The sequence below is a fragment of the Drosophila santomea genome, chromosome 2R (assembly GCF_016746245.2).
Source record: "Drosophila santomea strain STO CAGO 1482 chromosome 2R, Prin_Dsan_1.1, whole genome shotgun sequence".
In the NCBI taxonomy this organism is placed as follows: Eukaryota; Metazoa; Arthropoda; class Insecta; order Diptera; family Drosophilidae; genus Drosophila; species Drosophila santomea.
In genome coordinates, this window is record NC_053017.2 from 9,609,863 (window position 1) to 9,620,172 (window position 10,310).

At 45.6% G+C, this 10,310-nt stretch overlaps 3 protein-coding genes across 4 annotated transcripts; 2 read left to right on the forward strand and 1 right to left on the reverse strand.

Moving 5' to 3' along the window:
- Nucleotides 1-1,233: 1,233 nt before the first annotated feature.
- On the reverse strand, nucleotides 1,234-2,867 carry LOC120446573. Its single transcript, XM_039627595.1, has 4 exons — nucleotides 2,722-2,867; nucleotides 2,027-2,418; nucleotides 1,721-1,882; nucleotides 1,234-1,606 (listed from the first exon to the last, which is right to left on the reverse strand). The coding sequence occupies exons 1-4, from the start codon at nucleotides 2,726-2,728 to the stop codon at nucleotides 1,307-1,309; spliced, it is 861 nt and encodes a 286-aa protein (XP_039483529.1). The 5' UTR covers nucleotides 2,729-2,867; the 3' UTR covers nucleotides 1,234-1,306.
- A 1,207-nt stretch (nucleotides 2,868-4,074) lies between these two features.
- On the forward strand, nucleotides 4,075-8,396 carry LOC120446149 (protein transport protein Sec24-like At4g32640). The gene is made up of 2 exons (XM_039626977.1): nucleotides 4,075-4,208; nucleotides 6,570-8,396. The coding sequence occupies exons 1-2, from the start codon at nucleotides 4,205-4,207 to the stop codon at nucleotides 7,997-7,999; spliced, it is 1,434 nt and encodes a 477-aa protein (XP_039482911.1). The 5' UTR covers nucleotides 4,075-4,204; the 3' UTR covers nucleotides 8,000-8,396.
- On the forward strand, nucleotides 4,082-6,088 carry LOC120446150. 2 transcript variants are annotated; one of them, XM_039626978.2, is made up of 3 exons: nucleotides 4,083-4,208; nucleotides 4,607-4,639; nucleotides 5,140-6,088. In XM_039626978.2, exons 1-3 carry the CDS (start codon nucleotides 4,205-4,207, stop codon nucleotides 5,994-5,996), a joined length of 894 nt encoding a protein of 297 aa, XP_039482912.1. In that variant the 5' UTR covers nucleotides 4,083-4,204; the 3' UTR covers nucleotides 5,997-6,088. The 2 variants fall into 2 exon arrangements, with proteins under 2 accessions (XP_039482913.1, XP_039482912.1); XM_039626979.1 differs by lacking the exon at nucleotides 4,607-4,639 and having other exon boundaries at nucleotides 4,082-4,208.
- Nucleotides 8,397-10,310: the final 1,914 nt, after the last annotated feature.

Consider the following 10,310-nt stretch of genomic DNA (forward strand, 5'->3'; position numbering starts at 1 on the left):
AAAAAGAATAAGATATGCGACCCTGGGGGTGTATCTTTACATTAAGTCTACACACCATGTAGAGAGTCAATCGAAAGCTCTGGAAAAGCTTGCAAAACAAAGCATAACTTAAGGTGTAACGAATTTCTGCTTGTACGAAAGCGGTGGCCTTTAATGCCGACATCCTTTAGGTCGTACTTATAGGAAATGGAAATCAGAAGAGCCTGAATATAAAATCTAAGTAAAATATATCGAGCTAAAGAAAGGCTAAGATGCACGTTAACCAGCACAACCAATCTAGATCTAGAGACCTTAAAGTTGTCTGCAAACCAGTTTACCGACTGGCTTAACACTAAGTGAAACTACATGAAACTCAAGTTATTGCTGGAATAACCCATTGATTAGAAGCATATTTTATTGCAACCCCTTTCAATGTTTACAGCTAAGTCCTGCTCAACCCTCAAATCTAATTTCTCATTTCTCAATCGCCATGAGTGCGAAAAGCTTTTGTGATATTCCAAAGGTCTGGAGTCCTTTAAACTAGCAGAGGACCAGTCCACTGACTTCCTTAACTTTGAACCTAATCATACAATGATCGATCTACAAGATTCGGTAAGCAGATTCTTCATTGCTGTCATGTTATATAGAATGGACCTGGAATTGTCCTCCCTCTTGATAATTGGACCTTCGAAATTGGTCAACTGGAAGTCGAAAGACGTAGTGACCTCGGTTCATCATCAACTCACGTGGGGCAGCTGCTAACAGACTTTGGCAGCTACGAAAATCAGGGAAGTAGCGTAGGTCCCATTATATGTTCCTTTTCTTTGAAAAAGGACAATGCTGGCACATATCCCTATGAGGAATCTCTAGAACAGGGCTTGCGAAAATCCTGTGCAAATTGTGACTGAGGAAACTGGCCGAAACAGTTGCTTCCATTGGACCCGTATATGTGGTCATCGATCAAAGCCACAGCTCTGATTACGAGTGTACACATCGGAAAGTTGCAAGCAAACATTGTGGCAAGGACTCGTGATGCACTCTAGGGGCAACGATTGCGGTATTAATGTCTATATGCAGATGTTTCAAAGTGACAATGCCAATGCCAGACTTCATTCCGAAAGACATCATTGTTGGATAAATGTGTCGTACATGGCAGGCAAATATTATTTTCTCAAATATGTTTACGCAAATTACTTGTGCTTAGCAAGCAAAAGCACGAAGTTGTCTTCCCATTTCCCATTCAAATTGCGGACATTTGGTTTAGCGGTAGACAGTTTTAATGATGCAAGATGATTTATAAATTAAGTAGTCTAGTAGCAGTAGGAGCTTAGCCCTTGACCAGGACCTCGTAGTGGTCGATGCGGACCTCCTCGCCGCCGAATGGGATGTAGAGGCAGTGGTGCGACTGATGGATCTTGCCGGGAGTGAGGCTGCCGTGGTGGTGGGCACGGCCGATGAACAGGGGCTCTCCGTCGGCAGTGCGGCCACAGAGAACGGCATTGCCGGGCACGTTGCCATGGCTGTCGTGCACCCATCCGTATCCGTATCCGGCCAGCAGTTCGTAGTCGTGCTTGACCACCTCACCGCCTCCGTAGGGCACATAGGCGCAGCCCTTGCTGGGGATCACCTGGTGGATAAGTGCAGAAATTTAGTAAGATGCCACACAACGACTGCAAGCTGGTAAGCTCCAAGTGTACAGCTCCAAGAATATAGCAGGAGCTATACAATGTGAGGTCCTCACCTTGGCCGGCAGCAAATCGCCCTCGTGGTAGGCGCGACCCACAAAGATCTGGTCGCCATCGGAGTCGTGTCCGCCCACCACTGTTCCAGGAACAATGCCGCGTCCGCTAGAGGCTATCCAGGTTTCCGGCTGGACCAACACTTCATAGGCCTCCAGACGGTGCTGAAAAGACATGTGCATTCGTTAGGTCACAGATTAAAGTGTTCGGTATGCGGTGCGATTCGTCACCACGTGGACTTTGAGCGTTATTCTTGAGGGGATGAAGGGAATCGATCAACGTAAGAGCAAAGTGAGGGTTAGACCTACCTCCTGTCCGCCGTAGGGGATGTACAGGCACTGGTGCGAGGGATGGATCTTGCCGGGGGTGAGGCTGCCCTGGAAGTAACCACGACCCACGTACAGGGGCTCACCCTCGCCAGTCTGGCCCACTTGGATGGCGAAGGGCGGTACAGATCCGCCGCTGGCCGGGATCCACGAGAAGTGATCACCGACGAGCACCTCGAAGTCGTGCTTGCTGATCTCCTGTCCGCCCCATGGCACATAGGCCTGCTGCTTGCCGGGCACCACCTTCGCCGGCAGCATCTCGCCATTGTGGTAGGCGCGGCCCACATAGATGGGATCCTGGTCGGAATCGTGGCCGGCAATGATGGCACCTGGGGGCAGGGCTCCGTAAACGTTGGTGCTAATCCAGGTGTAGTCTGAAAGCAAATAAAGTGTATATATAGAGTAAGGTCAGAGGCGATAAGTTAACGTTGCTACGTGGGCCAACTGTACCCCATTAATCAGGCACAGTAGACACGACGACACACACGGTGTTTTTTTATCTGTCCGGGTGCAAAATCGCCGGATCTATGGAAAGCTACCAAAGCTCCGGGGGATTTCGGCTGTCAGGTGCGCGGAGTATCGATGACACTTGGCCACTTGTCACGACTAATTGCGACACAATGCTTTCCTTTTCGCCGGAATTATCTTAGTCACAAACTTTGCACTTCAGTTCTCACCTCCCATGTTGTGTGTGTGTGTGTGAGTTTTGTGTGTTGTTGATTTAGGTCTGGAACGTGGTGCTATATACTCGCTGGCTCCGCTATGTTGGGGCTGACTTCAACGACTGTTCTCTACCCGCACATCGGTTGCGCCTTAAAAGCTGTTGTTCCCTCTTATCAGTCGGCCAAGTTAGCCGGCAGTGATAAGATATCTTAGTCACAGCGGCTTGAACTGTTCGATTGTGTGTGTGTGTGTGTGTGTTTGTGTGTGTGTTCCACAAATGTATCCTCATGTCATGCAGTGTGTTCGTCATTGCGACCAACTGTCAGGTGTGTCAGAATGGCCTTTTGGATGATTTTGTTTGGAAATAGCGATTTAAATTTTGTGTTAAACAGGAAGGGCGGCGACAATTACTCCATCGATCTTTTGCATGAGTGTGTGTTTTTGTTTTTGTTTTAGTTTTTACGGGTTTTATCTACAAGCAGTTGCCTACGAATCTTATCGCCGGTAGTCAAAAATAAACTTGATCAATAAGTTCGTAAAAGAGTATAGGTACACGTATGTATGTATGTATGTGGCTGTCCATGGATCAACTATGAGCTCAGGAATGCTTTTCTAGAACAAAAATAATGCCTTGCATATAAGCAGTTACCTTAGCCTTGGTGTGAATTATTCAGATTTTAAAGTTATGTTGTGCATATGTTGTAAAGTGTAAATATGAGTCAATGGCGATATAAACGTATTTATTGATATCGTTACCGCCTAGCTGAGTCACATTTAATTATACTTTTTACAAACAGCTCTATGCCTAACATATGTTTTTCGAAATCAGTTTGATTGTTTTTATAAAAGGGTTATTGTCCGCGAAATAATTGAAAGAAATAATATCAACACATATGTAAATAACAACAAGGGTTTAATATAAACATTTCTTAATCCGTAGGTAATGGAGAATAAAATGCGAATGATCCTTTTTCAAAAAGATAAAATTGAGTTTGCCTTATCGCCTCTTCATCGGGGGGGTTTTTTTGAGCATGGGCGCTTCAAGAAGGCGTCATAATATTTATGGGTTCATTAAATTGGGGTTCCACCTGTTGAGAGGGCGCAACAACATGATTAAAAACAATGTCCACATGCTTTGCTTTCTTACTCCAAAAAGTACCGCCTGTTTGGGGCAATGATTCATTCCCGATCGATTAAGGGAATGCTTTTCTGGAAATGGAGCTTTCGAGACTGGAAGTTAAGTGTAGTGATATCAATGGTCGCCTTATCAAATTCCCTTTTTTGCTATACACATGCGAACTGATAGATAAAAGCTCGCTGATAAGGGGCAGTGACAAATCGGTCTCGTTCGGTTTTTAAACGTCAGGCTTTTGCGAACCAATGGTTTAGTGAAAACGCAAACATCAGTCTGTTCAGACGCTTTTTGGAGTCGGGAAAATAAGTAAACATAAGATACAACTTTCCAAAGGAATAACTCTTATCATCAATTGACACACAATGGGTAAGTAGAATGAGTAACCGCAGATAAGTGTAAAGAAAGTATTTTTGCAAGGCCACCGTCTAAAGGTCAAAATTGTAATTTGACCTGAAAGATTTAAAACAATATCGCCTCAAGGACCTAAACTAATTCAACCAAATCAAAAAATATATTGTTGATACGCTTAAGACTTCAATATATTTTTATTAAATTCTTTTGATTTTATTATTTGTGTGCTATACATTGCAAATTAGATATAATAATATCACACTGGTGTGTGGCAGATAAATCCCCATTTACGGGCCAATTCGGTGATTCGCTGATTTGGCATTGTGATTTTTTCTCTGTGCACACTAGCCGGAAAAACAGCAAAGAGCATTGAGTGACTTCTACGGTTCTCCGCCTTTCTTTGCTCTTTCCAGGCGCCGTGCAGCCAGGAGGAGTTGTGACCGTTGGTAGGACGAGTGCAGTGAGCCCAGGCTGACATCCCTACGCCTCTGTGAAACCCCCAATCCCACTTGATCCCCGCCCCCAGACCACCTAGACCACCTAGACCACCCAAACCCACAAACCGTACAGCAAATGAAATACGTACACAGAGAGAAAGCTATGAGAGTAAGGAATGAATCACTAAGGTATTATCTGGTTACTGATTCGTATCCAATAGGTACTCAATTTGTTAATGCACTTAATGCAGGTGATTATTGTTTACCCTTTGAAAAGGTATAAAGTAAAATAATCTTAAATTGTTCAATTACATTAGAGTAGTGCTGATATGGTTACCCTCTATCAAAACAAAAGTTATGAAAAGTAATCAAATAATATCGTGATTAGTAAATAAATAAAAAAGTGCTCCCCAGGTTTCTCTCAGTGTACGGATAGGTTATCTTATCGCGAGGTATCGAACTTATCGCCTTTCTGGCTCTCTCTCTCTCTCTCTTCCGGCTCCTTGCAGACAACACCTGGGTGCACTCGTCTCCACACAGCCCCCTGCCCCCTTACGCGGTGATCGGTGGCCATGACTCGGACCGCACGCCCATCTATGTGGGTCGATCCTTTCACGAGGGCGAGAATCTTCCGGCGAAGGTGATTCCGAGCAAGGGATGCGCCTACGTGGCCTACGGTGGTGCGGAGCACAGGAAGACGCACTACGAGGTGCTGGTGGGTCAGGGATTCGCCTGGGTGCCCAGTGCCAGTGGTGGCGTGCCACCGAACGCGGTGAGGAGTGGCACCACGCGCACCGGTGAGCCGCTGTACGTGGGACGCGGACATCATGCCGGAAGCTTGACTGTGGGCAAAGTGCATCCCTCGCACGGCTGCCTGTACATTCCGTTTGGCGACCAGGAGGTGCGCATCAACACCTACGAGGTGCTCATCAAGCAGCAGCACGACGTCTGGGTGCCGGCCTCGCCCAGTTACACTCCTCCGGGTGCAGTGATCGCCGGACACGACTCCGACCGCACTCCCATCTACGCCGGAAGGGCGCTGCACGAGGGCGAGATGCTGCCCGCCAAGGTGGTGCCGAGCAAGGGCACCGCCTACGTCTGCTTCGGCGGATACGAGTTCCAGAAGCCCAGCTACGAGGTGCTCACCGGCTACGGTTATGTGTGGACCAATTGCGGCCACCGCATTCCGCCCAACGCCGTGACCACGGGTCGCGCTCGCAATGGCGAGCTGCTGTACTTTGGGCGCGGACACTACCAGGGCAGCTTGACTCCGGGTCTGATCTCGGCCAGCCAGCGATGCCTCTACATTCCCTACGGCGGACGGGAGATTCGCGTCAACTCCTACGAGATTCTCTGCAGACAATAAGCCAAGGGAACGGAATCCTACAGATACCACATGCATTTAGCCACGATCAAAATGTAATCGCACCCAATAAACCGACTGTTAATACCCAAGAATCTGTTTGCATTTCGGTTCAAATTTATTATACTGATATGGCATTAGATTAAACCTGGTTCCATATGGATTGTGGCATTGGACTGGTATTACAAAATTTATGAGCTAAGATAGTGGCTTTCAATGAATGTCATTTCCTTATCATAGTGGTCATTTGGAACTTACTTGTTTGAATTCCAGAAGAATTGAAGTAGTTGAAATTATCTATTCAGAGAAGGTTAACTCCTTTTAAAAAGTGTGAATGACAATTGTGTCCATATCATATAGATGATAACAAATATTATAGGAAATACTTTTCATTCATTGAGATTGAATATAAACCAATAGAAATTTAAGTTGCATTTTTAATAATAGCAAATTATACTGTAAACCCTTTAGGTTTCTCTGTATTTAATTCATATTTTCATTCACTTTTATTCATTTTTATATTCATACCTACCACATTTTTAAGCTTATAACTAAACCTTCCCCTCTTTCTTCCAGCCTACAAGTGGGTTCAGTCCTCGGCCTACTCCTCCCTTCCCGAGGAGGCAGTGGTGGGCGGCAACGATGAGGACGGCGCCATGATTTACGTGGGCAGGGCGGAGCACGAGGGCGACATGTTGGTCTGCAAGGTGGTGCCCAGCAAGCAACTGGGATTCATTTCGCAGCGAGGAGAGGCCCTGCCCAAGGACATCTTCGAGGTGCTGTGCGGCCAGAATCTGGTGTGGATCAAGTGCTACGACCACGTGATTCCGGGGAACGCTGTGCTCTGTGGACGCACGTCGCTGGACCAGCCGGTGTACATTGGTCGTGGCCACTACGAGGGTCACCTGATTATCGGCAAAATCTCCTCCGTCCATCGGGCGCTGTTCATCGCATTTCGCGGCGCCGAACGTCGCCTGGACTCCTACGAGATTTTGGTGGAGGAGCGCAGAGTAGTGCCCGGCTGGCAGCTGCCACCACCACCTCCTCCACTGGAGGAGCCGGAAAAGTGCCCGCTCACACCGCCGCCACCCCCATCTCCACCGGCAATGGCGCCGCCACTGCCAGCCAAACCATATCCCTATCCGCACTTGGCTGCCATGCCATTTCCCGACAGGCCTCCGGCTTACACACCCACTCCGCATCCACTGCCGCCCGTTGGAGGTGTGGCGGTGCTGCCGAGTCCAACTCCACCGCCGCCAGCGGGGGGAGTGCTGGTCATGCCACGACCACCACCGCCAGCAGGTGGAGTGCTGGTCATGCCGCCTCCTCCTCCATCGTTCACTCCTGCTGAGGTCACCGCGGCGCCACCACCTTCATTTGTTCCTGCCGAGGTCACTGCAGTGTCCGTTCCCGCGGGGCCATCGTTTACACCCGCTGCCACCTATAATCCCTACGAGGCCGGATGCTCGTCCTACACTCCGGCCGAATGTGCTGCTCCATCGGCATATGACGCCTACGGCTATGGCAACAACTATGACGTTTGGGTAACCGCCGAACCGGGCTATTACTACTCCCCCGATGCCGTAATCGGAGGTCATGACAGCAACATGGAGCAATTGCTGGTGTGCAGGGCCCACTACCGCGGTGTCCATGTTCCGGGCAAGGCCATTCCCAGCCAGGGATGTGGCTACATAGCCCACGGGGGTCGCGAAATCATTGAGCCCTCCTACCAAATGCTGGTGGGCAGGGGCAAGTACCACTGGGTGCCATCCTACGGCGGAAACGTTCCGCCCGGAGCTGTTGTGGCCGGCACAACACCTGGCGGAGCACCACTCTACATTGGACGGGGTCACTACTGCGGCAGCCTGACCCCCGGCGTCATTGAGACCTACAACCGATGCCTCCAGATCCCGTTCGGTGGCCAGGAGATCCGGCTGAGCAGCTACGAAGTTCTGGTCAGGAGCGATATCTACCACGGACAGCAGGCCATTCGCCTGGTTTACTGAAGTCACGTTCAATCTGAGAAGTCCGAGAGCAGCTATATAAAGATTACTTATTCCTGATAATATCTTATACATATCTTTGAGTAATGTGAAAATTATTTATTCCTATAAATCCATGCAATCTTTGTGTATTATAAAAAACTAGATTATTTCTATAAATTCATGCACATCTTGTTTAACGTGAATAAATGTGCACTTAAAAGTTAATGCATTTCAACTATTAATTAGTCATATTTATACACGCACTGAATGTTAAATGCAACTATATTTGCATATACACAAACACCATAAAGTGAAACTACCTCTGAAAATACCATATAAAGATTGCCCAATATGCAAACTGTTTTGGTAAATAAATCTATTGTTTATTTACGAGCTGAGAACTTATGCACTAATTATATTGACTCACTTTTAAAGTTCGTTTTGAAATAAATGTTTTATTTATTAAATGACTTGTTTGTTTTGGTTGGGTTTGTTATTATGTGGGTTCTACCACGCGTAAAGTATATTTCTTGGGCAAGTAATTATGTCATAAAAAACTCTTTAACTTTTTTCCAAAGCGTATATGCAAAATCATAAAGTCCGAACTTCTTCCGCCTTAACCCAGAAATCACAACTAGCAGATGATAGCTCAACGATTTGAGGGCACGAGAGTTTAAGGTCAAACTAAAATTGTATCACGTAGAATATAAAACTAAACTTAATGTGCGGAATTAAAAACGCTGTATTCCCAGCAAAGAACTCCATATGCTCGAAACCTCCTTGAACCCACATGGGGCTTACTATTAGCCAAACTGGCATTTCCCACAACTACCCGTTATTGGCCAACACCAGATTTCCTTAAGCGGTTCTGGTTTTTCGACGTCAACTCGGCACAAGATGAAAGAGATTAAAGAGAAGAAAGAGAAAGGCGAAACAGGTAAGAGTAAATATGAGCGAATGCGTCATAATCGTACTCTAGAAATACACCGTCAAAAATGAAACCATTTCTCGACCTTAAAACTTAATCATTTAGTTGATGATCCTTTTTATATTCAAAAATATTCTTATCTAATTGTCTACGTATTATACCCGTTACTCGTAGATTAAAAGGGTTGACTAGATTCGTTGTAAAGTATGTAACAGGCAAAAGGAGTCGTTTTCAACCATAAAAAGTATATATATTCTTGATCAGTATCAATAGCCGAATAAATGGCCATGTCCGTCTGTCCGTCCGTTTGTCCGTCCGTTTGTCCGTCCGTTTGTCCGTCCGTTTGGTTGCCTGTCTGTCCGTATGAACATCAAGATCTCAGGAACTATAGAAGCTAGAAAGTTGAGATTGAGCATACAGTTTCTCATTTGTTTTATTATACTTGTAGTTTAAACTATTGAAATTCATTTAGGTTAATCATTAAATGCTCGAAATCAAAAAAATTTAACTTATCATAAATAATGTAATTTTAACGATAACAAATATTGCCAAATGAAAATGCATTGTTGATACGAACAATACGAAATTGTTAAAAAAATAAAGCCATAAGTCAGATTGAAGATTGCGCATATAAGCAATTTGCTTCTGAGTACAGCGACAAATACTTTCGCCAATACTTGATATACACCTTTGTCCAATTTCTTTCCCACGTCTATAAATATGCACGAGTTTTAAGAATACTAATCTGGTTTGCCATAGATAACACAGGTAATATAGTCGCATTGGACTAGGTCCGTAACCAAGAGAACATTTGAACATGTGAATGGAAGCGATTTCAATCGCCTGCCAAATAATTTCGCCATCTGATGCCAAATGGACGAAAACGAGAGACCAGGCCTCAATTATCTATTTAAAGAACCTTGTCTAAATTGGCCACAATTCGGCTTATCTGACTTGCTAAAGAACACAGTACCAGATGTGTTAGTGTTTTAATAGCACATTGTATATATACTTTATTTTAGTGCTGTTATGCACAATAGGAGTGCTTACAACTGTCGATTAGATTGCAAGCGAGTTCCTCTTGGAATATTTTTGTTTTGCAAATCGTATTGCTTGGAGATACCCTTTGATACCCATTGAGGCAGTTTCCGTACTGAAATGGCGAAATACGAACCATAAACAACAAGATTGACGCGAAAGAATTGGACCATGCGCCATGCGCCGTACTGAATCACAAAACAAAATTATTTGTATTTTATCAGACTAAGTAGTGTTTTATATTTGGATTGGGGAAGTCGCTGGGCAGCGTGAGAATGCCGCTACCACGCTTAAGCATCCAGGTATTTCACTGCACACCTGAGCGGCGGTATGAATCACGGTTTTCGCACGCGATACAGATACAAA